The sequence below is a fragment of the Rhamphochromis sp. 'chilingali' genome (genome assembly GCF_963969265.1).
Source record: "Rhamphochromis sp. 'chilingali' genome assembly, chromosome: 22".
In the NCBI taxonomy this organism is placed as follows: domain Eukaryota; kingdom Metazoa; phylum Chordata; class Actinopteri; order Cichliformes; family Cichlidae; genus Rhamphochromis; species Rhamphochromis sp. 'chilingali'.
This window is the reverse complement of record NC_137950.1, coordinates 19,645,159-19,672,758: the sequence shown is the minus strand read 5'-3', so window position 1 is coordinate 19,672,758 and position 27,600 is coordinate 19,645,159. Positions and strand designations below refer to the sequence as shown.

General features: G+C 38.1%; 2 protein-coding genes across 5 annotated transcripts; one reads left to right on the top strand and one right to left on the bottom strand.

Annotated features, from left to right (window-relative positions):
* Window positions 1–698: 698 nt before the first annotated feature.
* Window positions 699–15,433, bottom strand: tbata (thymus, brain and testes associated). 3 transcript variants are annotated; one of them, XM_080871986.1, is made up of 9 exons: window positions 15,297–15,433; window positions 8,528–8,746; window positions 5,303–5,467; window positions 5,097–5,185; window positions 4,680–4,829; window positions 4,217–4,298; window positions 2,984–3,149; window positions 2,854–2,894; window positions 699–2,260 (listed from the first exon to the last, which is right to left on the bottom strand). In XM_080871986.1, exons 2-9 carry the CDS (start codon window positions 8,718–8,720, stop codon window positions 2,172–2,174), a joined length of 975 nt encoding a protein of 324 aa, XP_080728112.1. In that variant the 5' UTR covers window positions 8,721–8,746; window positions 15,297–15,433; the 3' UTR covers window positions 699–2,171. The 3 variants fall into 3 exon arrangements, with proteins under 3 accessions (XP_080728112.1, XP_080728114.1, XP_080728113.1); XM_080871988.1 differs by lacking the exon at window positions 15,297–15,433 and adding an exon at window positions 9,012–9,065; XM_080871987.1 differs by lacking the exon at window positions 15,297–15,433 and having other exon boundaries at window positions 8,528–8,929.
* Window positions 15,434–15,498: 65 nt separating this feature from the next.
* Window positions 15,499–23,469, top strand: qrfprb (pyroglutamylated RFamide peptide receptor b). 2 transcript variants are annotated; one of them, XM_080871984.1, is made up of 6 exons: window positions 15,499–15,870; window positions 17,082–17,240; window positions 18,453–18,514; window positions 19,017–19,252; window positions 21,205–21,302; window positions 21,432–23,469. In XM_080871984.1, the coding sequence occupies exons 1-6, from the start codon at window positions 15,504–15,506 to the stop codon at window positions 21,827–21,829; spliced, it is 1,320 nt and encodes a 439-aa protein (XP_080728110.1). In that variant the 5' UTR covers window positions 15,499–15,503; the 3' UTR covers window positions 21,830–23,469. The 2 variants fall into 2 exon arrangements, with proteins under 2 accessions (XP_080728110.1, XP_080728111.1); XM_080871985.1 differs by lacking the exon at window positions 17,082–17,240.
* Window positions 23,470–27,600: the final 4,131 nt, after the last annotated feature.

Below are 27,600 nucleotides of genomic sequence, written 5' to 3'. Positions count from 1 at the left end.
CTGCTCTGGTGTGTTTGCAAAACACAATTATTTTTCTTCTGCCCCTTGGCTGCCTCCAAAAGTTAATTTCTGAACGAAGGCAGTCCTGATGGAATCCAGTGTTAGTTCGTAACAGATGTGAGTTATTGCTGTTATTGAAGACCAAACTCTCACTTCAGGCGTACAGGGACCAAAAAACCTGTAATGTGCCCTATGCCTCCTACTCTTGAATCATCCTCACAAAGGTGACTTCTTGAAGTCTATACATCATATGGTTGAGCTAATTCTCACCTACCCCAGAGCATCCTTGAGAGGGTAAAGAGCTTTTCCAGTTTAACACAATCATGAAGGAAGCAACACTTTCATTCCTGAATCACAGTTTTGACAAACAGGCAGGCTAAACTCCAATAACTATGATCTCCCTAAGGTTGGTACACACTGTCTGCTCCTTATTGTTAAATATATAAATAGACATACACTCATCAGCCACTTTGTTAGGTTGGTCCACACTGGTCAGATAAGGTGTTAGTAATGCCATTGTCTTCGAGGATTAAATTAAAGGTTAAATCACATGTCGGAGTGACTTAATTACACAAATTGATCTTTGAAGTAATTCTGGAAGCAATATGAAACCTAAATTGAAAAAACATTTAATCTGTTAGCTGCATAAACTAAAAAAAAAAAAAAAAGGCTTTGCAGGTTGGGGATCTATTTTCTTCTTTTCTTAACTTTTTGTTGTTGTTTTTTTCCCTGTGCTGTTACAGTTAGGTTTATAACAGATGAAAAACAAAATTAAGGCAACAGGGAGTACTTTGTTGGTTGCTAATGGTTTCAGAAAACATTATGAAAGATTTTATAATGGGCTTCATTACACACAAAAACTTGTAAACATGACAAAATGCAGGCATTCACCACACAGCGTCAATAATGCCTTAGGGGGCAATATTCTTGCGCATGTAGTGTTTGGTAGACACAAAGAAGAGAGAAAGCAGCGGCACTGAGCTGCAATGGTGAATGTGAAAACTCTGACTTCTTAGAGCTTCTGAAATTTACTTTCTTCAAAGTCCTTGGTTGAAAAGGAAAAGCATGGCATCTATGTTAGTTTTAAAAGAAGAGATATAGAAGAAAGGCTGGTTCAGGACAGAAAATCTTACATAGCATAAACTGTTAAAAGTATTCACTATCATATCTATATGTCATAATTTTTGTTGACCAGTTTATGACTCGATTGCCTTTTTTTTTTTTTTTGCTGCAAAAAAATAAAATAAAAACAGTTGATAGTTTTGTATATCACTTAAATGTATTGGCCTACACATTAGCGGATAATTTAAAAGGAATGCAGTACATTATGTAGCGTAATATATATTAAGGGCTAAAATTATGATAATAATGACTTAGTCATAGGAGTAGTTGTAAAAGATCTTTGCACATTAATGCAGCAATAAATATTTTGGTATATATAAAATTACAGGCACACTTATCAAATAGGTACTTTTATTTTTCATAAATGAACTGATTTATTCATGAGCTGTTGCTTGTTTCTTACTTCATCTGTTAAGCAGAACCTGACTCTGGCTTGATTTTCATTGTTTGTTTCTCTAACAGTCTTCATTGTTCTGCTCTTGATTCTCTTCCATGCTGCAGTAGAAATATATACAGTAAGATACTAAAATAAGACTGAAGCTTTTAGTATAAGTTAAAACTCACATTATTTTGTCTGGCCACTCCTATATGTTTATATGTTTTATATATAAAATCAGGATAGCTAGGGTAAGCTCTTTGACTTTTTTCAAAAAGAAGAAGATAATTTCTGCTATATCTCCATTTATCGAGGTTTGCCACCCTGCCAAAAGTAAACATAATTGTTATTCTTTACACAGACATTTCCTTTTTTATTGCTTTATTTGAAAAGTAAAATAGGAAAAACTGATCAAATCTTCAGATTACTAAATTTATATATATATTATTTATTAAATGTTGCTTCAATCAGTTTCTAACCATGATACCTTTGAAAGCTAATAAGCAATTATGTAACAGTATCCACAATTATTACACTGCACAATCACATCTACAGCATATAATCCTATTGATTAACAAATGAAAATAAAGATAAGCTAACTAGGTATTAGGCTACATTTCTCATAGCACAGAAATAATACAATATAGCTAGTTTCTAGGAAGATTATTGAGCTCTATGCATTATCCCCCTCCTGAAGTGAAGGAACCTGAACACTTTCGGCCTCTGAATGGACTGCCAGGACTTCTGCATCACCAATCCGCTCTGCAAAGAACACTCATGTCAGATTCATGCTAAGAGAGTAATTTTCCACATACTACAGATCCACATATCAAAAAAAGTGGAAACTCATTATGTTACACAGCTGTTTTCTGAATTTATTGGTTCTGACTCACAGCAGATTTTAAATTTGCTCTTATTTGAGCTGCTCAATATTAATATGAATAATTGGATCCCTTCTAAAATGCATTACTTATTTCCGCAAATGCCTTTCCGTTAGTTCTGCATTAAATAGGGCATTATTTTTTAACTTTCACAAAAAGGAATCATTTAAAGAAGCCTAAGTCAATCAAGACAAAATCACTGGAGGAAAAGGAGCATTTATAAGAAGAGGCTGGCTGAGGATGTCAGTCCAAAAAACTCGTGCCAGCAAAAGAAGCTCAGAGAAGAGCTACCATTCAAGCCAAGGACAGACATAAACAGTGTGGCTTAGGGTGGCTTTGTAAAATGTAAAGGCCAAGCTGTATATTAAATATACTCCGAAAGACAAGAAAAATTAAACTGTGCAAAACTTTACATGTTAAAATCATTTTTAAAAATACATACGTAACAGAGAAAGTCAAGCATAATCAAATTACCTGGTTTTTCATCAATGGCAGTTTGATTGACTTGGTGTGAACTGTGGAAGTGAATAAACAAGATTAAAACACATTTAGCTTGAAACATTTCTGTGCCAAAAAAGGGCAAAATCTGACACTTCACTCTAACCTCCTCCTGTGTGGTTTTCCCCATGGCTGCTCAAATGATGCTGCATACACAGACGGAGACGCTCCTGGATGAAACGGCTGTAGCTGCTGGAAGTTCCGCTGGTTATGGACAGAGAGGTCGACACCGTCCAGAGCTTGTCTGATCATCCCCATCACCAGATCTTTTTCTGCAGTTGATCAACAGTACAACAAGAGTAAAAACAAAATTTAAATATTTACCGTAAAAGTGAATTAAGGTAATTCTATAACCATTATTTTTGTGCTGTCTCCTGCCCCACCCTGAGCCTGGTTCTGTCTGAGGTTTCTTCCTGTTTAAAGGGAGTTTTCTCCTTCCCATTGTGGCCAAGTGCTTACTCACACGAGGTCGTCTAATTGTTGGGGTTTTCTCTTCATTATTGTATGGTCCTTACCATATAATATAAAATTCCTTGGGGCAATTATTGTTGTGATGTAACACTATATCAAAAAAAGTAAATTGAATCGAAGAAAAACAATGTATGTACCTTTAAGCACCAGGTGGTTCTGTGTTACAATCTTTTTCAACGGCATTTGAAAGGTTTTTAAAGCTGATCATCAGGCTGGATCATGTGACTCTAAACAATCCCTTTGCTATGCTGCAATAGCCCTAGTCCACCAGAGAGGCTTCCAAATGTACACTGAGCATTTCTTCCCAACTAACTTTCCCTCCACTACTGTATTTAAACATTAGTAATTATTCATCTCTAGCTCTCCTACAGTGTGTCTGTCATCCTGTCTCTCTCTGCTCTCTTTCCCCTCACCCCCCACCGGTCACAGTGGATGGCAGCCCCTCCCTTGATCTCGTTCTGTCAGAAGTATATTCCTGTTAAAACAAGCTTTTTGCCCCTCTCATCAAGTAAATGCTCATAGAGGGTCATGTGATTATTGAAATTATTGGAGTACAGCAGTTTGTGAAATATTCAGACCAGCCCGTCTGGCACCAACAACCATACCATGTTCAATGTTAAATAAATTGCCCAACTCTGATGATGAGATATTGGCATTACTAAGCAGTTAAAGGAGCAACCTAAAAAAGTGGCCAGTGTGCATAGAAAAAATCCAAAGTGACAAATTAATTGCTAAAAAAGTAGGAGGGGGATGCAGTGCCAGACTCTTGAAAGTGCATGTATTAGGAAATGGTTTAAAGAACGCTTATTTATAACTGGAAATGGTAGTGTGCATATCTCTGCTGTGTGTGTGGAATGAGGATTTTTACCTCTTTGGCCTGAAAGAAGAAGCCACTGCTGCACTGTGGAGAGAGAGTCTGTCTGCAGGATCTGACAAAGTATCTCCAAAACCTGACAAGAAAGCGACAGACCGTCACAACAGTAGCTCAGAGATCACATGAAGTTTTATTGAACTTATTAGTGAACTTCTCAAGAAACTTGGTGACAGTGTTTTGCCAGAGGATATTTTTCAGATATCTAATTAAGTGGAACTTTGACCAAAAGCTGTACCCTCTGTGATGTTGGATCTTGCCTTTTTAACCCTTTTTGTTTGTTTGTTTGTTTGTTTGTTTGTTTGTTTGTTTGTTTGTTTGTTTGTTTGTTTGTTTGTTTGTTTGTTTGTTTGTTTGTTTGTTTGTTTGTTTGTTTGTTTGTTTGTTTGTTTGTTTGTTTTAACCCAAAAACACCTCATATTATACAGTACAACTCAGGATCAGTTAACCAGTATTTTACCATAAGTTCTTGATCATGGAAGGGTTGAGGATGGCTCATGCGCTGGTATTGAGATTTGCACAGGTAGGACTTGGAGGATGGAGGAATAAGTCTGCCAGTCTGAGCTGAATATTGAGTCTTTCGTCGGACAAACTTTTCCTCTGGTTGTTCCTGCAGTACATGGATACATTTTTCCAGTATGAAATCTTCTTGAGTTAGAAAGAAACTGAAGAACTCTACAAAATTAACTTAAATTAGAAAATATGTAAAAAATAATGTAAAAATGTGAAGGTATTAATAAGTATACTGTCCATATACTGTCACATCCAATCTCTAAATTCCCTTTACCATCAGGCACTGGATAGCCATAATCAAACAAAGGATTTTTTACTGTGTGTCAAGTACTGTAAAAATACATGAGAATTCAATTATTAATACCTCTCTTTTGTTCTTTTGTGTTTGGGAAGTTAGACTGATTTTTGCAGCCATTTCTTTGAGTTCATCTCTCCAGGCATCTGACAATAGTGCTGTGAAAAAAGAAACAATTACAAAACGATTAAAGCCATTACTCAAAATTGGCTTCTTTGGGGGCCATTAGAAAAGACATAAAGACATTTAGGTGTCATATATGTTAGTAGACATACCTGATTTAGTTTTGTCTCCGCAGACTCCATAAAGATTTTGAGCAAGCTGAAAAGCTGGCTCTGCTGCTTTCCTGTTTATGTGGCTCTTGAGAAGTGGATGAGGAAATAACGACGACGTGACACACCAATCATCTCTTACCATGCAAATTGGTCTGCCTGTGAATCCTGTGGGAATGAGAAATGCTCAGTATTCACCCTGCTCACAGAAAAGTGCTTTAGAGGCACAAATCCATCGAAGCAGTACAATTTAAAAAAAAAAACTGGAGCCAGCAGAATCCCTGCTGAGAATAAACGTGATGAGTTCATGGGAACCTCAGGGATGTAACCTTCTTTTCTACCAGTAGTGCAGTAAATTTGTCTATTCATGTTACATATTAGCAGTCCAGGTGCCCAAACAGCTGCTTGAAATATTTCATATAGAGCAGGTTGTGAAAGAAGGAAGACTTCAAGAATGAAGACCTTGGCTTTAGCTCATATATTAACTTTAATTAGCTCTGACAGGTAATCACCTCGAGTCAGAATTAATTAGTACGCAAACAGATTGTTATTCAGTGTGTCCCAGGTAGATTAGATAATAACCTCTAAATTAATGCAGCAAAGAGACTTTGCAGTCTCAAGTTGAAAAGCATTTGGTAATGACAAAGCGAAAATGCTAATTGAGGACAGCAGGATAAGATGTTAACAAAACATTTAAAGGTTTGTAGGAGATACACTCTAAAAACGCTGATGTACTATAGCTAACTTGCAAGACACAAAAAATATCATTTGGTATAGTTTTGTTTGTTTTAATCATATTACATTTGTATTTATGATGCAACTAAATTTTACTTATGAACACGAGCTTATGAAAGAGCCTCACAAACCACTACACACTTCTAACATGTTGTGGGAGAAGTTTGCCTTCAGCACTTTCTGCCAGGCTTTCTAACACATGGTAGACACGGGAAAGGGTTTTACTGAACCTAAATTTGGATGTGTTTTTTTTTTTTTTCTTTTTCCCAAACCTAACAACCTGGATCAAAGTGGAAAAAGATGAAAATAATAAGCCAGCACTGACTTTAGTTAACAAATACAAACTCCAGTCTCCTGGGTGAAAATATCTTTGAGCAATTATTCCAGCACAGTCTCCTACCTTCATAGACTTTATTACTCCTTACTTTAACTGAATTTCAGTGATGGATGGATACTTTCTTGGACACACTTAATTTGATTCAGTTAAACAGTTATTCAGTTATTTGCTATGATTTCTTCAATAAGTTGTTTACTTCTTGTTTGCATAAACAGTGCAAAGCATTACGCTAAATATCACTGACAAATTATATATAGTGTGTCCAATTATCAGGGCAGCTTTAATAAAAGCTGCCTCTCAATGGAAACAAATTTATAGATAGATAGATAGATAGATAGATAGATAGATAGATAGATAGATAGATAGATAGATAGATAGATAGATAGATAGATAGATAGATAGATAGATAGATAGATAGATAGATAGATAGATAGATAGATAGATAGATAGATAGATAGATAGATAGATAGATAGATAGATAGATAGATAGATAGATAGATAGATAGATAGATAGATAGATTTCAGTTTTATTTATATGGATCACAACAACAGTCCCATTAGGGCTCTTTACTTTGCAATGGAAAGACCTGACAAAAATACACACTGTGCCATAAAAGGCATTTACACCTATGTATGCTAAAAGTGGCAAGTCAATTGTCCATTGTCTAATTGTCCACTGACTCATCAACCAGATACTGTCCACTCCAATAATGAAAACATGGCATGCAAAATTTGAATATACGGTGCACCCATGCACAGTTGTGGTCAGATTACATCCACTGATCACAGGCATAAATTGGTAAGTTTGGACTTTAAGTGATTTCTTTGAATCATTCATTCGGGGTGAAATGATTGCACAACATACATATTTGATAATGTTAATAAACTTGAATTAAGTGCACAAAAATCTGGATGATTAAATGTCTAAATTAAATGTTTAAATGCTTAGGGACATTTAACCAGATATAATGAACAAATCATTAAAAGTCGAAACTTACCACAACATTACGTAATAAGTTTGTATAACATTTTGAGCAGTACCGCAGTACAAAACGCCTAATTACCTATGCTTAACAGCAACATGCACCTACAAAAATGCATATATAAAATGGCATGTAGGTAATTTTGTAGACTGGACTAATTCACATGAGGTCCCTTATGTACATTTATACACTAAGTTATCCTATATTAAAATTTTGATATAGTCGCTAAACACAAATAATACTGACATGGGAAAACAATCACAATTTGACATTGTTACATCAAAAACTTGTATATTCCATATTTGTTAAATTATTTTATTATTATTGTGATTGTCTTTCACAGTCACGCCCAACCCATCCTCTCTTGCAGTGGTGGGTGTGGCTTAGAAAATCCCAGACAGGCACCCCTGTGTTCCATCCATCCTGTTGGATGCTGCTGTAAGACATACCCACAGACCAGCCTGACCCACTCTTCCCCACCTGACATAACCACTTACCTGCCAGCCTGTCTGACCCACTCTCACCCCACTTGCCAAAGTCACTTACCTTCATAGAGCATTAAAGCGAAGCTCTTAGGAAAGGAGACGAGCCAATTCTGTTTTATAGAGACTTACCTCAACAGCTCTGGCCAAGGAAAAAGAGACACAACTATTTGATAAATGCTGAAGTCATTTACCAGGGCCTGTGTTTGGTTCCTGCTGAACAACTGCTAATAGATTCAAAGACTCCATGTTTTACTGAAGTACCTTGTTGTCATTTTTATTTCAGAATACTTAGCATGAATACTTAATATTTAATTACAATTAAATGATTTTATCATAAGGTGTTTAACTGTTTTAAGTCCATAAATACTAAATCACCTGCAATTTAGTCTGTTGGCAGGTGATTGCAAGGCAACAACATAAATACAACATAATATGAGACATACATAAGAACCTTCAAGAACCTGAGCTGCATCAGGCCCAGTTTTAGCTGAGATTTTTGTGTGTTACAGTTAGATCATTTGAATCAAGATGGGAGCTAGAGTATTGTCTTATGTTTACTTCTTAAAGACGCTTCTTATTTATAGCACCTCAAACACACATGTAAAAAAACATATCTTGGGCTTTATTTGAAAATAATACATTTAATAAAATAAATAGATATCTTCCGCTTGCCCAGCTGTTTGCTCACCTTGAATATGCCTCATCCTGTGTGGATGAGGGTTGTGCCGGGAGAAGAATGAGTGGTGACTCAAGGCACCAAAACATGGACTGCTTTTTGTAAGCGTATTGGTAAATTCAGGAGTGAATGGAAAATGGTTAATCTGAGCAAATTTCCCTTCAGCTGTCATCCCCCTCGATTCCAGGCTGTGTGCTCTCGACATGTCTGGGCTGAAAGCTTTGTCTCAGTCTGTATGAATGAAGGAACAGTTGTTGAGTTAAGTCCTATTTTGAAATAAGGTGACAGAATGTCAAAACCCCAGCATTCAAAACTACTTTGATTGCAAAGTTATGAACATACATGCTAAACATAAATAAATAAATAAACAAAAATCAAGAACTAAGACCATTAGAACCCAAACTTTCCTTTGAAACCCACCTCCCACGCCCTTAAATGTATAACATGAAAATAATTACAACTTTAGCCAGAAAATTGCTCAGAAGAAGCACCCTACCTCTGAAAACAGGCACCAGCTTACAGCCTAAGGTCTGCAGTGCTATGTGGTGTTTTTGTTGCCAAGAAACCTAAACTAAACAAAGGTGTCTGAGCACTGCGACACTGAGCCACTTCATTCAGACACCGTTTTCATATGCAAAGCAGAATATATTCATGCTATTCTGCAGTGATTTATGCAAATCTCAAAGAAAAAAAAGGAAAAAAAAGCACCGCTTAGTTTTTACCACAAAATTGAATTTACTTTCCTACCTTTGACTGTTTTAATGTGGTCTTGCTGTATTGTTCTAGCAAAAAAAAACTATTCGCTTTAGATTCAGATTGCGACGTATACAACCTTCTCAACACTCGTAAATAAAGAACTGCAAGCCAAGGGTCATGTGACCAGATGTAGGCGCAGCAGGAAATCTGACTGCAGGACTATTACTAAAACTAAAACTCTTAGTTTTGCAAATGGAACAATAGCAACTTGTTACATGACAGTTACATTAAAGATCCAACATGAAAGACAAACCACTTGCATTTCTTTAAGTTAAATTATCTTTCATTTCTCTAATAATATTTTATTAGCAGTTCTACTGCACAGTTCTCCCCTGCAGGCAAATCTGTTGCATCTAATAAGACGAGCATCAGATTATTTTACAGTAGCTAGAGAGGCATCCCATGGGCACTGCTTATTGCCAATATTAGACGGCTATGAGAGTTTTCAGCAATCAGTCCCTCCTAAAATCTTGCATTTTTGTTTTATTTCTTGGAAAATAAAACTCATTCTCAGCCAGTGCGGTCTATTAGTGCTGAACATCTTGCATAGCCATAAATAATTAGCAGCCTTCTTTTAAATTCACAGTCTCTTGTATATATGACACGTCTTTTAGAGGTAGAAGTAAGGTAGAGTGAACCTCAAGGTAATACACAATGTGCACAATGCTTATTATTCCTTCCTCTTGTTGTTTGTAGGTGAGGTCATAGCTCTGTGTGCTTTGCTTTGTATTAGCTTAATTTAAACTACTTAGGTGAATATATTGTCAGGTCTTGAGAATGATCCATCAATGGAGTAGTCATTTTGCAGCCTCACTTTTCAATAAACAGTTGAAGAAATGTGATATAACCCAATCCATATCTCAACTGTCAGTGCAAACTGTATTTGGATACGCTTCACTGAACACAGACAATGTGTAGGGGTATTCAGAAACATTAGTGATTCATACCACTGCAAGAACTTTAAGAGAAATACAGCAACCTTTTATTCTCGCCAGGTTACACAGGGCAGCATTTCAACAAAGGCAGTTGAAAATATGTCTAAGCTTCTTCCTGGACTCAGGGTCAACCACATGATCCAGAAGCAGGGTCAAGGTGCTGTTTGATGTCCTTTTCAAGATTGAGTTAGATAAAATAGAATAGGAAGGATACAGAGAGTGTAGGACGTTTTCACAGTAAAGCAGGTGTGAACCTTGATCAAGCGATCCTCATTTATTTAGAATATAAGGCAAAAGACAAATAGTGAATGAGTATGCTTTTCATACACAATGGAAATGTTTTTATATTGACCATATTTATTTATATTACCACTTATATCCTAGCAGTATTTAGGTCACCAGTTGACAGCAGAAATGGCCTGCACGCGTGCATACAGACATATTGATTCTCTGGAGCATTTAATGATATTATGTGTTGCAGATGAGAAAACCATTTGCAATTTTAGATTGACTTACTGTTAAAATGCAGAAACATTCGTCTTTCAGATGGGTGTGTTCATGTTCATGTTACAAACCTAATTCATGTTACGGGAATGTTACTGATCTATATTGTGTTGTGTTATAATGAATGATTTATTTTTGGTTCCTATTACTGTTGCTTTAGTATAAGCTGCATTTTACTGCCAGATTAAGTTAAAGTGCTTTGAACTTAATCTGGCAATAAAATTTTTTAGACTACCTGTTATAAAAACAAGAAAACACCAGGTTTTTTTTAGAAAGCATTCATGAGAATTGTTTAAAACCGAAAACTATTCTTAGTTATCAGACAAATAAGAAAACAAATTTACTTTTTTATGCACAAATTTGAGCTGGCCCACTGAATTTCTGTGAGAAGTCAGAAATTAATCGAGCATAACATTCAACCACTAAAACATTTTTTTATGTTGAGGAATGCCAGTAAAAATGCAAGTAAATAACTGTAATTTGGCACAGCTTGAACATACAGTTGCAGTAACTATTATAGAAACATTAAAAATTAAATTTATTAATTAATTAAAAAATTATATGGCCAACTTATGGCTGAGTATAACAAAAATGTAATCCCAAATAAAATGTCCACCACTGCAACAAATCACTCAGCACAATGCGACACATCACTGCTGTCTAATGTATAGGTTTTGTGTTTGCTTTCCGTCAGATAGAGATGCAGTTCTATGGGTTAATCTCCTGTCTGGTTGGTGGATGGAACTTAATAAAAACTAGATATCCCTCTCTGAAGGTAAGGGCATTCATCATCACAGGCCTCCAATACTTGCTGAGACATCTTTTTTTTATGTAAGTCTGTCCTTGAAATAGTTGAACGAGGGTGTACACCAAACTAGGACTCAAAAATCTAATCAGAAATCTCATTTCTATCGGTGGGTAAAAAGAGTTTATGGTTAACTTCGTGGCGTGAATCCCCAACTGCATGCCTGCATGCTTTGGCTGCCATAAAGAAATATTGCGTAGAGTAATTTAAATAAGCACGTAGTACAAAAATGCTAATGTTAAAGAGTTAAGCTGACTCTTGGAACAAGGATGGAACTTAATAAGGAATGTGGAAGGAAGGAGTTGATCTTTTTCAAAGTGGAAAAGGTAAACAATTTTTCTAAAGAGACGTCTTGGGATACTGTACTTCAAATATAAAGAGTCCCAGGTATAGATTCATAGATTGAATTTTTTATTTCTTTTTTTTTTTTTTGGCTGATTTGCAAACTATGCAGTATTTTATTGCATGTACTGACTTTATGCAGTACTGTGAGCAAATATTTCCCCCTTCCTGATTTGGTTTTCTTTCTGTCGGATGAAATTCCTCCAAAGCAAAATTAGAGTTATTGCCACTTATCACACACACTTTACTCCTACCAACGGTGTCACAACCAGTTATGACATTTAGGGGGCAATTTTTTTCCCCTTAATAAATGACTCAGGAAACTCAGGAAAGGGGGCAAATACTTTTTCACAGAACTGTAGAGAGACATCAATCATCATCTGGTTGGTAAAGTCGTCAAGAGAGCTCAAAGTTATTTTTACATAAATATTCAACAAGTCAGTTAAAAATCCAGTCAGACAAGATTAGAAATGAATCATTAATCAGTATTTGTTTAATCCCTGTCTGGTTTGAATAGGACAGTTGTGTTTTTCTACTGAACCTTGAAAGATAACTGTTGTGGTTAGGCGTAGCTTTGGGTCACGTGGTGTTGGTAATAGTGATAGTGGTTGCTATATCACCTGTTCACGTCCCGAGGGTATTTTTGTGAATGAGTGGGTGATGGGGGAAGTCGAGTTTTGCTGACCGCTCAAGCTTAGAATGTTTTTGATCACTGTTTTTCTACGGATTTTAAGGATTTGATAACAAATAAAGGAGTTTTAACCTGGAACTTTGACTTACGTTTTAAACAGCGGGCGCGTCAACATTATTCCCCTATTCAGCTGCTCGGCGACTCAAAGGCTTGACAGTCACCAATAATAATTTAAAAATCAGTCTGCATTTTATCATCTCCTCATAAGGGCCCAATATTGTCTAGACTAAACACGAAATACTTCTAAATATGTCTTTCTTTTAAAGTGCAAAAATAAGTGAAGGGGGGAAATTATATGTTTTCTCTATTTCAGCTGATTCATTTCACCTTGGTAGAAATTTGTCTTGTCCAACTGTGTTTTTATACTGACCTCTTAACCAACAGCGGGTGTAGTCATTTTCTGTTGACCTGCACATGCAGCTGTGCCGGCGGAGGAAAAACATAACATGTAAGAACTAATATGAGTGTTAGCATTTTTGTTGAAAATGTGAAGAAAAATTACACTGATCTCCTTCTATTTGATCTCCTAGATGATCATTTCTGTAGCCCTTCCTTTCTTCTATTCACACACCTGTAACTCGTGGATGTTTTGTGCCATGCACCGTCATACCCGAAGACTCAGAATATCTATTTTTGCACCTCTTGTTTACAGCATGCTGTGCATCAAAATCTAATTTTCTAAAATTACCTTTTCTCCTGTGCCTTCAGTTAAACAAATTAAGTTGCTGTCCTCAGTGAATGATTTTTTTTCACTTGCATATATATTCACTTGTCAGATACACCTGATCTACTGAACTACTCATTAAGCATCTTATCAGCCAATCACACTGCAGCAATTCAATGTATTTAGGCATGTAGACATTGTCAAGATGACCTGCTGAAGTTCAAACCGAGCATCAGAATGTGGAAGAAAGCAATTTAAGTGACTTTGAACATGGATGTCTGTACCATACAAACTGGTCTGAATATTTCAGAAACTGCTGATTTACTGGGGTTTTCCCAGACGGTTGACTCTGGGCCAAAGCTCAGATGAGTGTGGACAGACTGCTTGGGGCTGATAGGAAGTCATCAGTAACTCAAACAACCACTCGTTATAACCAAAGTATGCAAATGAGCATCAAATGAATGCACAACTCATTCAACCTTGAAGCAGATAAGCTACAACAGCAGAAGAAGAGAAAGAACTGACCCAGCAGCATCAAGTTTGAGGAGATCAATAGTTTCTTCCTCCTCTCTCCACCTTTCTTTCACCCCATCCTTCTTCTTGGGACGTTTTTTTTTTTAAACTCTAATCTAAATACATGTACTGAAATACACAAATAAAATTGCCATAACTTGACCTCATGTTGCCTGCTTCTTTTCTTGTGTGTCTGTGGATGTAAAACAGTAACACACTTTCTGCTCTGTGTCTTTAATTGTAAATAAATGCTATTGTTTTCATTTTAAAATGCAGTGCAAAAAACTTCTGCTCTAAATCTAGAATCATAAATAAATCAGTACACAGCTGTTTCACACCTTAAGGTTCACACTCCCTTGCTACCTACCAGAGTCCTCGAAGAGACAAAAGATTCTTCCTGTGGAGCTGTCTGCTTCCCCCAACTTCCTTACTAGACCCCCACCATTTGTCTTACTGTATGAGTGTGAGACATGTTAAAATCCAGTGGCACCAAGGTATCATACAATAAAATAATGTGATTAACCATGACAATGAGTGAACTACCCTTGTCAGATCTTAGCACAATAGCTCACAGGATGAGCATAAAAGGATGTACAGCTGACAAGTCTGCACCGACTGTGTGATGAAAGGGAGAAAATTTCAAAAGCAATGAAATTTGAAAGTGTAATGTAAAAAACGACTTGATGAGAATTTAGATAAGATGCAGTGTTTTCAGGTTTCATGCATTTAATAAGCTGTCTAATCAATTCTACTCATTTTTCCAGAAAATGTAATTTATTTATTTTTTATTTAATGAACACAACAGAAACTCAGAGAGTTCCTTGATCATCAAAGTAGCAAAAGCCCGCTGAGCTAGTTCCTGCAAATGTTGTTGTAGGAAGTTTGCAATGCCAAACAAAAAACTTTAAAGGTCTTCACCCTGGAAATAAGACAAATAAGACAGGACGCAACAGGCAACCAGTGTCCGATAAATACCCTGTTCACAGTGAAGCTTTTAAGTAAAGCTAATCTAAGAATGTGTTAGTAGTATGAATTCTGTGTGTGTCAGTCTACAAAAATAACAAAAGTACTGAGTGGTGTTCCCTGAGGAGACTAAGCTTACTATAGTGAAACTAAAAATGGTGTTAGATGAAACAAATAAGAACCAAAAAATTTCATTTCAGTTCATTTAAAGCTAATTTAATAAGAGAAACGTGTGAGCAGATCAGAGTAATACCAGAGAAAAAGTCATCAAGTGATTAGATGACATTGTCTTGAAACCACAAAGATCTGTAAAAAAAAGAAAATTGCATCCATCCATCAACAAAATCCATCTAGAATTTCAGGGATATTTCTATGTAAAAATGGTTTGAAAAATGTCCAGTTAATTTTCTTAATTAGCACCCTGCATGGAGTGTTAACTAAAAAGAGAAAGTTATAGACGGGTTAATTGTTTTAAACTGCGTGTATTTATAGTTTAACAGGACTAAACGATCTAATCTGAGGATAGAGGCATTTAGAGAGCCTATGGTACAACTTCGTCCATTGGCCTGTCACTTTGTCCTCTGACCAGGGCGGGCGCACACACTCACCCGTACGCGCACACGGAGCACTACATAACTGCAGCAGCAGCAACAGCATCGGGGTCTGGTGGATGAACGAGGCGAGGCAGCAACACCCAGATGCGCACCTGTAGGTTAAAAAAGCAGCTTTCCGCTGAGAGCTCCCGCTGATTGATTTCTTTATTTTACTTTCCCCGTGCAGCCAAGTTCGTCTCAAGGTTGAGGACACAGTTCAGGATGGCCGCAGCTTCGACAAATTCGGGGCAGGGCTCCACTAAAATAACTCCTGAAGTGCTGCAGGAGATGCTCCAGTACTACAACCTGAGCCGTCGGGACTTTATCAACGCCTACAACATCCAGCCGCTCGTCTACATCCCCGAGTTACCGTACAGCGCCAAAACCACCTTCGTGATCATGTATGTGGTTATTTTCGTCTTGGCTCTCGCTGGAAATAGTTTGGTCATCTACATAATTGTGAAGAAACGGACGATACAGACGGCGACAGATATTTTTATTTGCTCTCTGGCGGTCAGCGACCTGCTCATCACTTTCTTCTGCATACCGTTTACTTTGCTGCAGAACATCTCCTCTGAATGGTTCGGCGGTGAGTTATGAACTTATATTAAGCCACCAACTTTTTAGCAGTACGTCAGGCACGAGGATCGTTTTCTCGATAAGAATAAGATTTAAATATTAAATCGCGAGACTGCTGCTGTGAGGGGATACAATGTGCCATTAGGTTACACCTCGGATTATCCATGACTTTAACTAAGCGCACAAGCTGAATAATAATGACACATGCTGCACCTCAGAAAGATGTCCCTTTCTATAAGCCACAGTACAGCTTCAAAAATGCAATGAATGAAATCTAGTACAGCAGCACATTAAAAAAAGAAATGTGCACATTTCAGGCACCAGAGAGAGTCAGTACAGGGTGGGAAAAACATCCTCGGAGGAATGAACTTTTAAAGAGATTCTTGGAACCCCACCATGAGCTAATGCCTTTAAATGGCAGATAAAGACCTCCTGTCTCTTAAAGGCTAAAAAAAAAAAAAACCCAGATGGTTATGAGTCAGAAACCTGAAGGGAGTCACAGCGGGAGGCAAGTGAAGCACCGCTGGCTCCAGACTGCCAGTTGATCATATTTAGTCCCCCAAACCATGCACTGAAGTATTTGTGGATAAGTGGCTGTCGATGTGAACATTTAAATAATTAAATTAACACACTTATAATGTTTTATTCTAAAATTACAGACTGTTTTCTTGTTATGTCCACTTCTGTTACAGCATAGATAATGAAAGCTCATGCTCATATCAACATTTATTTAATGCAATGGATACTGAATATAATGAATACTGGATAATGGATATAACTAGAACAATTTGTTGTTGTTGCTTTTTATTTTTAAAAGGGGTGATTCTATTTGCAGAGTCTTTAAAGTGCTGTCTCCTCACAGTGTGATAGGGTGTTATTTCAATGTCTTATAGTATCTTAAGGCTTGTACATAACTGTATTAACTCTCAGTGATATGAAGCATTAAATCTACAACCTCTAAAAACACTATATGAATCATTACCTCTTGGGCTTGATGTTAAAAATCAGCATGTGGTTACTAAGTGGGAGCTGATATATTAAACAGTTTTTAACACTGACCTGCAGAAATATTGTTAAAAGCTGACAAACAACCTATCATAGCAAGAACATAGCCAGGTCTGAGCTTGTCATTTTAATAAATAGTCATCATAATTTGTAAAATGTTTCTTCTGCATGCTGCATTATATTCATTATTATATTTTTATTTTTTTTTACTTGCAGGGGTTCTGGTTTGCAAGACTGTTCCATTCATACAGACTACAGCCATAGTGACAGGCATCCTAACAATGACCTGCATTGCTATTGAGAGATACCAGGGTATTGTATTCCCACTGAAAATGAGGAGGCAGTATTCGTCCAGAAGAGCATACAAGATGCTAGGTATTGATTGTTTACCAGAGTGGCATGTTGTACTTATGCATCCTCTGTTATGTGAGAAATATCGCAGCAATGCTGATTCACAGATAGAAATACATGGGGTTTTACATGTGCGTGTTGCCTACACTGCAAAGCTCAGAATTCTGCATGCCAAATTGACAAGACACTTATCAGAGATTCAAATAAAGCAAGTGTTACTCTCGAGCAAACATGCGTGTGAAATCTTTTTAGTTACACTCTTCTCAGATTCAGCCAGATGCTGAAAAATTGATCAAACAGCACTTTGTAGCGCAAATGGATAATGATCCAAAGTACACTGCAAAAGCAACCCAGGAGCTTATGAAGGCAGAAAATGGGATATTCTTCAATTGGCAGGGGGCTCACCTTATCTCAACTCAACAGGACATTGTGTTTAGTTACTTTAGACAAAACTAAAGGCAGAAAGAAGCACAAACAGGCAGCAACTGAAGATGGCTGCAGCAAAGTCCCAGCAGAGCATCTTAAGGAAGGAAATGCAGGATTTGGTGATGTCCATGGGTTCTAGATCTCTGGCAGTCATTGACTGTAAAGAGTTTTCATCCAAGTATTAAAAAAATAATCCTTAGGCTATATATCTAAAAATGGGTACCCTGTGGGACAGGGTATAAAAATATCTGTAATTCAGCAACAGTTAATACAAATCCTTCCTTAAACCTATTGAGTTAAACCTGAAAGTATGTACACCAATCACATCCTGACTGTTTAATTTAAATAGTTTCTAGGGGAAATAAATTCCCACAAGTATTCAGTGGTGAAGGTTAAGTATTGCCTGCCATTATTTTGTTCTTAATTGGTTATTCTAAATTGGTCACAGGTCTGTAAGTGGGGTTAAGTAACAACCCCCCCACCCCACCCCACCCACCCTCTTTAAGAAATACTCCTTTTAAATTTAAACCATGTCTAAAAAAGTCAATACATTATGCCATACAATGTCTGGTGTTATGGGTTGGGCTTTGCATTATTGGAATAAAGAAGAAAGAAAAATGCAGGTATCTCACAGAGATTGCACACGATTGACAGATTATGAATTACGTAAGAGAGGTATTTAATTATAGGGCTACTGCGACTGCTGTTTGTCACTAAAAAGTTGCTCTCCTTGAAATGCCTTAGCAGACACAGTATTAAAGTTATAGGTTTTCTATTTGATGGTATTAAATACTTGTTTGTTTCTTGCAGGACTTGTATGGATTGCCTCAGTGATAGTGGGCTCACCAATGCTGTTTGTGCAACAGTTAAAGGTAAGTGCCCTTCAAAAAACACATAAGATTGCCTTTTTTAGCTTGAAGAAGGTTCACATTCCTGGTAATCCCTCTGAACACAACAGATGAAAAGACATGTTGGCTTTATCTTAACTTTCCACCTGAATCAGGCTCTAAATTCACTCACAGCAGAGCCACAAATGTTGTGAATAGATGCTTTTTAATTGAGATTTAATTAAAATTTTAAACTACCCTAATTTTAATCTTGTGTTTGGGGTTTGGTTTTATTAAAGCTGTAAAAGTAATCATTTTTAGTTGGTGGGATGGCATAACATGATTATACCATATGCTATGTCCTCTCGGGGAAGCCTACTACTATCAGATGGCCTCCTTGGCACACCAAACCTGTCAGAAAAAAAATGCATCAGTGTGAATCAAATGTAGTAAAGCATTGGATAAAAACCACCCTGTCAGTCAGACCTACTTCAGCTGTCTTGACCGTTCTTCCATGACTAAAAGCTTTTCTTTTTCCATATCTCAGGTGAAGTACGATTTCTTGTACGATCACTACCATGTGTGTTGTCAGGAGAGCTGGAGCTCGGTGACTCACAGGCAGGCGTACACCACCTTCATCATGGTGGCCCTTTTCCTGCTCCCTTTGGCAGCCATGCTATTCCTCTACACATGCATTGGCATAGAGTTGTGGATCCGCAAGAGGGTGGGTGATGCCTCAGTCCTCAGCACCATGAACCACAGGGAGATCAGTAAGATATCAAGGTGGGTTAGACAAGTCTGATGGAGATATTTAACCGCCATATTTATTTGTAGATGACATTTCGTTTCAGTTTGGCCTTGTTTGCATTCCAATTAACAGAACTGAACTGTCAATAGTTGAGGGTGGAAGGTCAAGAATGGGGGCACTGTTGTTGCATTATTGCCCTTGCTGCATGGTCTAGTCATCTTTACAAAAAGAAATGAACCTGCTCTTCAAAAAATAATAATAATAATTTAAACTATAAACTTTTATTTTATTTTTTATTTTTTTGGTTAATTCAACAGTTAAGCAAAGAAAGAAGAAGAAAAAGAACACCTGTATTTAAAAAATAAGGAGATTAGGTGACATCTACTTGCATGCCATGTTAGTTGTTCATTTTACGCTATTAATATCAGTGCAAGACTGACAGCAATCCAAAGAAATTACAGTTAGATTCAAGGGAAGGACAGAACATTATCTTTACTGACTGAAACTAACATTAACAGGTGGTTTGCAAGAAGATGCAACACCTGCTCTCCGCTGTACTCCACTCTACTCTCCTGGACATAAACTATTAGTCATTTGAGCAATGTTGTTGCTCTTGTGGAGAGAACATGTGAAAGGCAGAGACTGAAATGGGTATATGTTTATACATTTAGGGCCAGGAGAATCGTTAGGGCACTGCACTTAAGATACTTTTGCCACCAGGTAGCATAGTTTGGACCTGCAATATGTGATACTGGCTGAGTTCATTAAAGATTTATTGTATTGTGAAAAAGAAAGCTTTTATAGGACTCTAAGTAAAACTTTAAAGCTTCCATCAGAATTAAGAGATCAAGCAGCAGCCAAGTACTGCTAATCAAATACACTTGATTAACTGACTATCAGCTATGTTCGAGCACCTTATAAAAGTTGAGGTTTTGGCAGTTTGGTGTTCTAAAGTATTTAGGTGTGTCAACACAGTGCCGATTTCTTTACAGCAAATGAAACCCGAGGTCAGACTGTGCAATGCTCAGGGAAACTAGAAAAGATCAAGGAGCTACATCTCAGTTAGCATGTTAAATGTTAATGTTCATGACAGTAGAATTAGAAAGAGATTGGATAAATATGGCTTGGTAGAAGCGTTGCCAGGAGAAAAACTCATCTTTCTAAAAATAAGTTAGGTTAGTGTTTCCAAGATTTCATCTAAAGAAAGCACAAATTTCTAAATAATGTCCTTTGCACAGAGGAGAAAGCACAGATGTTTGGCTGTAATGCACAACACCACATTTGGCAAAAAGCAAACAGAGCGTATCAGAACAAACACATCATACCAACTTTCAAAAACAGTGATGGAGGGTTGATTTGGACTTTTTTTTTACAGCTACAGGATCAGAAAACCTTACAGACATCAAGTCAACCATGAAATCCTCTGTATACCAAAGTATTCTGGAGTCAAATTTGAGGCCATTTATCCGACAGCTAAAGCTTGGCCAAAACTGGGTCATACAACAGTACGATGATCCCGAGCACAGAAGCAAATCTCCAACAGTTTTGCTGAGAATAGAAATTACTCAAGGTGTCACAAATGCACAAAGTTCAGACCTCTACCTTACTGGAATGCTGTGGTGGGACCTTAAGGGAGCTGTGCAGGAACAAATATCCAAAATCCTCAATGAACTCAAACAACGTTGTAAAGAAGAATAGGCTAGAATTTCTCCACAAAGATGTGAGAGTTCAGAAAACAGCTTCTTCGAGGTACTGCTGCTAAAGGTGATTACGTCTTTTGAAGAAATTCACACAAATACAGACTCACTTCCACAGTGACTCACTGTTGCATCTCTCTGGTACATTCCAATGCAAGAAGAGTGCCATGATTAATGTTCCTGGTCACACCTGCTTTTTCCCTGCAATAAGACATGTGTTACATTTGTGTAGTTTACATTTTTTTATATAACGATTTTGATTTTTTGATTTTTTTTTTAACCTTCTACAGGAAAAAGAAAAGGGCTGTGAAAATGATGATCACCATTGTTCTGCTATTCACAATTTGCTGGGCACCCTTCCACACAGTCCACATGCTGTTTGAATACTGTAAGCATTGCCTGGTGCATTAAGGGGTCTGTGGTTTCAGGAGTAAATAAAAAAAGATCTTGCTTAAGTGCACATTTCCATTTATTAAAAGCCTCAATCCTCTTTATGTGTAATTATCCTGTCCTCCAGATGACCTGGAGAACAAATACGACGGAGTCACACTCAACATGATCATCGCCACTGTTCAGGCCATCGGGTTCTTCAACAGCTTCAACAATCCCATCGTCTACGCCTTCATGAACGAGAACTTCAAGAAGAGTTGCTTTTCCACCCTCTCCCACTGCGTTCGAAAGCCTACCCAGCAGAGTGGCGCTGTGGCGGCGCCTAGACTGAGTGTGCAGTTCATCAAACCCCAAAGTAGAGAAGCCTTCCTGGAGCCAGACGAAGGCAATAGCCTGGAGCCGCACTCAGCAGAGAAGGGCCCTTCGACGTCATCACACGGAGAGAGCTCCCTGGAAATAATGGGAGAGAAAATCTCCACCATTCAAACGGAGCTCCCTGCAAACAGCTCCTCTCAAGTAAAATGAGAAGGAACTGTCCCGGATCTGAGGTGTTTTAACTGCTTACCTTGGATTGCCACGCTTGCTGTCAATTATTTTCACTTGGGGCCAGCAGCTGCAAGGCCATCAAATGTGATTTCAGGTTTCACTGATGTGGCTGAAAGATGCAAAAGTCCAACAGCTTGATAATTTATCTCTGCAGAGCAAGGAGTTAGGGAATGTATTCCCATGCTGGTCAGGAGCGCAGAAGAAAGATTGTTAATGAATATCACAAAGAGACACTTTAACTATAAACTGAGTATAGGGTGATCAGACCCTACTGAGAAATCATTTCCGCTTGTCTCTAAAATCTGGAGGACATTCAGCAGTTCTTCGTGAAAGCATAATGATGCATGAGTGTTCAATGTCACCCCAAATGATCTGAAATTGTATTACGGCACAGCAGGAACTGTTTGGAAATGAAAATGTAGAGGACGTTGCAGAGCTATGCTTTTAGAAGAGATGCCTAATCTTTCACCGACAGCTAAATTCGCATTAAGTTTGCATTTGCATTCAAGTCAGCAAAAACACCTCGTTTCAGGTTAATTCAGTTGAAAACCTTTAAGATCAGAGATTAACCTCTTTCCATGAGTCACCATCCTTTAGATACAAATTTTTATTATATCACAGAATGTGTGTAAGCCTATTTTGGACTATTTAATCATAAGCTGAGCAGGTGAAATCATAAGAAAGTAAATATAGCCACTGTACAGTTTAATAAGATTAAATCTCACAATACATGAAGGGATGAATACTAATTTTCAAACCTCTTCGCACTGTCGGCTGTCTTAATACACTGCTTTGCAAGGTTGCTGCTGCATACAAAAATAATCTTCGTCTGAGCTCACAACAACGGGTGCGTCAATCAGAACACACAAACATGGCAAACCCAACACATGCACAACACATTATGTCAGCATTTGAAGTTGTACATCCTTATGTCTTAATAACTGGAAGAAATCTGCACAACGTGTTAAACACAGATCTGCCCCTCTTTGTAGAAACCAGCATCCTACAGGAACAAAGTCACAGAAACACAGCAGGAAAGGGTTCAATGGGCTTTGCTTTGATGCTTTTACAGAATGAATCACAGTTTACACAACTGTTCTAACTGTGGAACAGTCAGACTGGGCTGTATCCCTAGTTCAGTCTCTCACTGGCCATTGTTTACACCATGATCCATTATAATTGCCCTAATCTAAAAGGTTCTCTCTTCTGTTGTCCACCACGTCTCCCTCTGTGAGCCATTTTAAATCTTCTATCTTATCCAGCCACTACTAAACAGAATTCTGCTTTCAGGAATATAGATGAAAATATGAACAATAGCACTTGAATAAGCTTGCAAAGCGTATTTTAACAAAACATACAGTCATATTTAATTTCCTAAATGGCTGTCCATCTGACAACATCAATGAAAATTGGAATGGAAGTGGGTGGTCATAAATTTAAGGCTTTCTTAATGACTCAAAGTGCTTTGGACTACAAGCCAAATCGACTCCATTTATAAGTGATGCAGACAGAGTAAAACATTTAGAGGGTAAAACATACTCCACATTTATTCACAATGTAATGTGTGAAGGCTGTAGTCGCTGAAGTTTTTTGTGCAAAAAGCAATGCAAACGCGAACACAAAGAAAGTGATCAGTGGTTGTTCTGTTGACCGTCTGAAGAGTTTTAGAAATGCATACTGAATGCTGAACAATGAATGTAAACAAAATGAGGTGTTATCATGACAGAAAGTCTGTCTGCCTTTTATTTTATCACCGACTGTGGAAGAATGAGATGTTCAAAAGAGTGAAACAGCCTAAACCTGCTGGATATACTCGAGCGAGTAAGCGAGGTACAAGTTGTGACTGTGGACTTCTTATAAAAACACAAACAGAAGAGTTTGTAAAGTCGGTCTGTGTAATATTTTTGCGACTCTGATGTCTTTAGTGTTAAAGTTTAAGTACCTGTTCATTTTGGTGTTAAACTTTCTGTCTTGGAGCTCATCAATTGTGCTTAAGGGAAAATACATATATATATATATATATATTTCTAGGTTGTCTATATTTGGCCTAGATTTGCTTTGCACGTTTTTAAGTATTTCATTCCAAAGCCTTAAATAATCCCTGTCAGCGCGGAAGATAATGGTATTGTATATAGACAGGGTCTGCAACGAGACCAGGCTTAGTCTTTAGTGCAGCCCCGGGTAGCGGAGGAGCTTAGCTTCTCTTAAACCATGGCTGTTATCGGTACTTACCGGTGTACTGTTGTGAAACTGTGGAAGCTTTAAAAATATTATCAATATGCTACTTTTAGCATGCATTTTGAGTTTTCATGAATCATGCTAAAATTTGCAATAGAGTGCACTACTGTAAATAAGCAGCATCTCTCCGCCTCAGTGGTACTGAACAATCAGACAGCCTTCTTATCTCATTGCTGACAACATGTTGGATATAAAACTGCCCGTTTCTACTATCTAACACACACAACCTTTGCATGACAGGATGCGCACAATCCACGATCCTAAACATGCTACATATGAGCGTGCTCACCAGAATCAAATCAGGGTTTCAGAAAAGTTTTAATAGGAGCTCAAATTGTGTTTATTCCTTGCAGCCACTTGCAAACGTGTCAGCTGTAGTTAAATCTGTGAAACTGGAGACGCTTATTAAACTCTGAGGAAAGACTCCTACAGCAGCATACAGCAACACATGATTTCAGCTCCTTTTAATCTTTTATCAAACTCAGATTACATGAATTATTGGTGAATCCCATTGATAGCCGCCTAAAGGTGCATAGCATGTGCCTTTTGTGTTCTCTGAGCATGAAGTTCAGGCTTTGCATCAGTTTTAGTATTTTTCTGATTTTTGACTGATTGTGATTGCCCGGATTATCAAATGTAATTGGATGATGCTTCGTGTGTGCTTAAAGCTATGTTTAGTTTAAACAGCTGGGCCCTAATGATGCTTTAATTTTGATGTGTTCTGCAGCCTTTTTGAATCATTTCAGCTGTTGAAACAGCACTGTCTTTGTGTCATGGGACCTCTTGATTTACAAATTTACACAGCACTGAGCAATGCTCTGATTGATAAAAGAGTAAATCAGGAGAAAGCCCCTGCTGTTTTTCTTTGGAGATCAGAAATATGCTGTTCATTTTCAGTAGTATTTCCACTTTATATCTTATTATCCTGTAGTTTATGGCTTTGAAGTAAAAGGCTATAAATGTCTGTCAAATCTTAGCTCTTGGAGAGAAAGCTCACATAAGCAGTAGTATTTTATGCTCTTGATGTAGTAAAATATTCCTCTCTATGGTTACTAAAGCGCTCTGTGGTAAGTAGTCTGTGCTGGTAACAATAGCTTGACTTTACTTTTTACAACTGTGCAGGATTTAAAGATTTCATTGACAATCAACCCATCGTTCATTTAAAAGACCGTGACTGGACTGAAGGATGTTACCAGACGAAGCTTAAAGGAGTGAACGGGAATTCACTGCGACATGTTATCACTTAAGCATGAGCAGGCTATATTTGTGTACGAGAAGACCGGATCGATTACTGCTTATTTCATGAATTATTTCTTGTGCATTAAAGAGCTCTTTCTGTAAATTCCAGGTCTCTGGATATTTTTTTAGAGTCAGAATTCCTTTTGACAGCAAAACTCACTTTTGATACAGTACTGCAAAAAAGTCTTGTGCCACTTCATCTTTTCCAGTTTTTGCTTCCAAAGAGTCTGAGCAATTTCAAATGTTAAAATTTAAAGTGGTCTTGAGCAATCCGGTCTTTAAGTCTGACGTCACTAGCCGTGTCTGGGCCTAAACTCCGCTGCAGGTCTGTTAGATTTGTATTGTTGATTGTCATTTATGCTTAGAAATATTTACTCATATATGCTTAGAAGTGTATATAATCATTGGTGGATTGAAAGGATGTTTCATCCTAAAGTAACAGCTCTGTGTGTTAGGGAGTGCATCCGTTCTTCTAGAGTGTCCTTGGTATAAATCACATACTCCCTAGGAGAGTTTATCTTTTCTTGTTGATTTATGGTATAGCAAGCACATGTATATCTGTTTAAGTATAAGAGCCTTTTGTTAGATGGACTCAGACATCCTGGCACTAGCTTTAGGGAGGCTTCACAGGGTCACATCTTGACCTACATACACACACACACACACCTACATACACACACACACACACACACACACACAGTATTCTTTGTTCACATGTATACCTATGTAAGACGTCATATGTTAATGAACCTATGCATATTCATGTAACCACAATAAAAGGAGTGCTATGGGGAGCCTGGCTGAGAGTCTCTGACGGAGGTCAAGTGGTGGGACGACACTTGGCTCCAGCCAGACACCTCCCTCATGCATGAGTAAACCAGAACCTTGTGTCTTGCTTTGCAGTGTAATTATATTGTCTTCAACGTTCCAGCGAATAGGGTTTATGCCACAAACCTATCATTAATTGGTCCTTCGATGCCGGCTCCCTGGGATCGCATTCACCGAGGGGGGGGGGGGGAGAGGCACGCTGAAAGACTGACGTCAGCCAGGAAGTTCCTGTGGATTCGCTGTCTGTCCTTCTCCTCGATGAATGGCGATCGGCGGGATTCAGGCTGATATTACACGCTAAGCAACGCCAAGTAAGTTTAAAGAGGCCGACTCTATAACCGTGTCGTTGTGCAGTCTCTGCCATTTTGTGAGGCGTTGAGAAGTTCGCTGCTTTGTGGAGCGATAACTGGGTTAGTGTCCCGAAAAAGAAGTTTTGGTTAAATCGCCCAAGGGTCCCAAGCGTCCGGTGTGTGTCCGGTTTTGAAATCGCCCTGGGTGTGTGTCCCGAGCGTCCCTTCATTGGGTTTTGTCGCGCGAGTGGGTGAGCGTCCCACAGCTGGGTCAGGGTCCCGAGCGGTCCGGTGTGAGTCCGGAGTAGGCCTATTTTGTGTTATTGTCATTTTCGTCGTCGTCTCGTTGTTGTTGTTGTGTGTGAGTGTGTGCGGAGCAGAACGCGTGGTGTGTGACGTCAGCAGTTGTTGTTGTTATTATGGTTTCTAAGCAACCAAGAGTGAGTTAGAGGGAGAAAGACGTTTGTGCTGGACTTTGCTCCTGGCAGCACAAAGTATTTATGTATAAAAGAGAGAGAGCGAAGGCTCCACAGCTGCGTGGGTGCACGCGAATGCGGTCGCGCGGGTTTCACGCGGACCTGAGCCGTGCGGTTAATCGCAGGCTTATAAATGGAAGAGATTCAAATGTTAGAAGTTTTCAGAAAACACACCAGCCTTGAAGAGTGTGTGGAAAAGGCCAGCCCACATCAGCAGCTGTGCTCTGGTGGGTGGCTTTCCCCCCACCCCTTCCTGACACAAAATGTTAACAGCCTGTGTGCCAGACCATGGACGTAATTGAGGTGGATAGTTGTTAAAAGTAATCTACATTAAGCTTGTGGTTGCTTAAATTCAGTACAATGACATGTGAGGTGAAGTGATATAGGTAAATATTTAAACTAATGAAGTGCATAGAGGCACTTGACCTGTGTGAAAGACTGTCGTCTTATTATGAGCCATTGTTGAGATATACAGCACGCCTGTGAAAACAACTAATATGCTGCAACTACTGTGTGATGTCGCGTTGCAGTTTTGTTTTTGTTTTTTGAGCTGATGAGCAAGCTACACATTATCAGATCAAGAGCTGTCTGAGAGCTGCTCAAAGAGAGGGAAACAGAGAGTGTGCAGCGTTTCCATGAGCAGTTTTTCTGCACCTTGACTCGTGTGTGTGTAGCATCA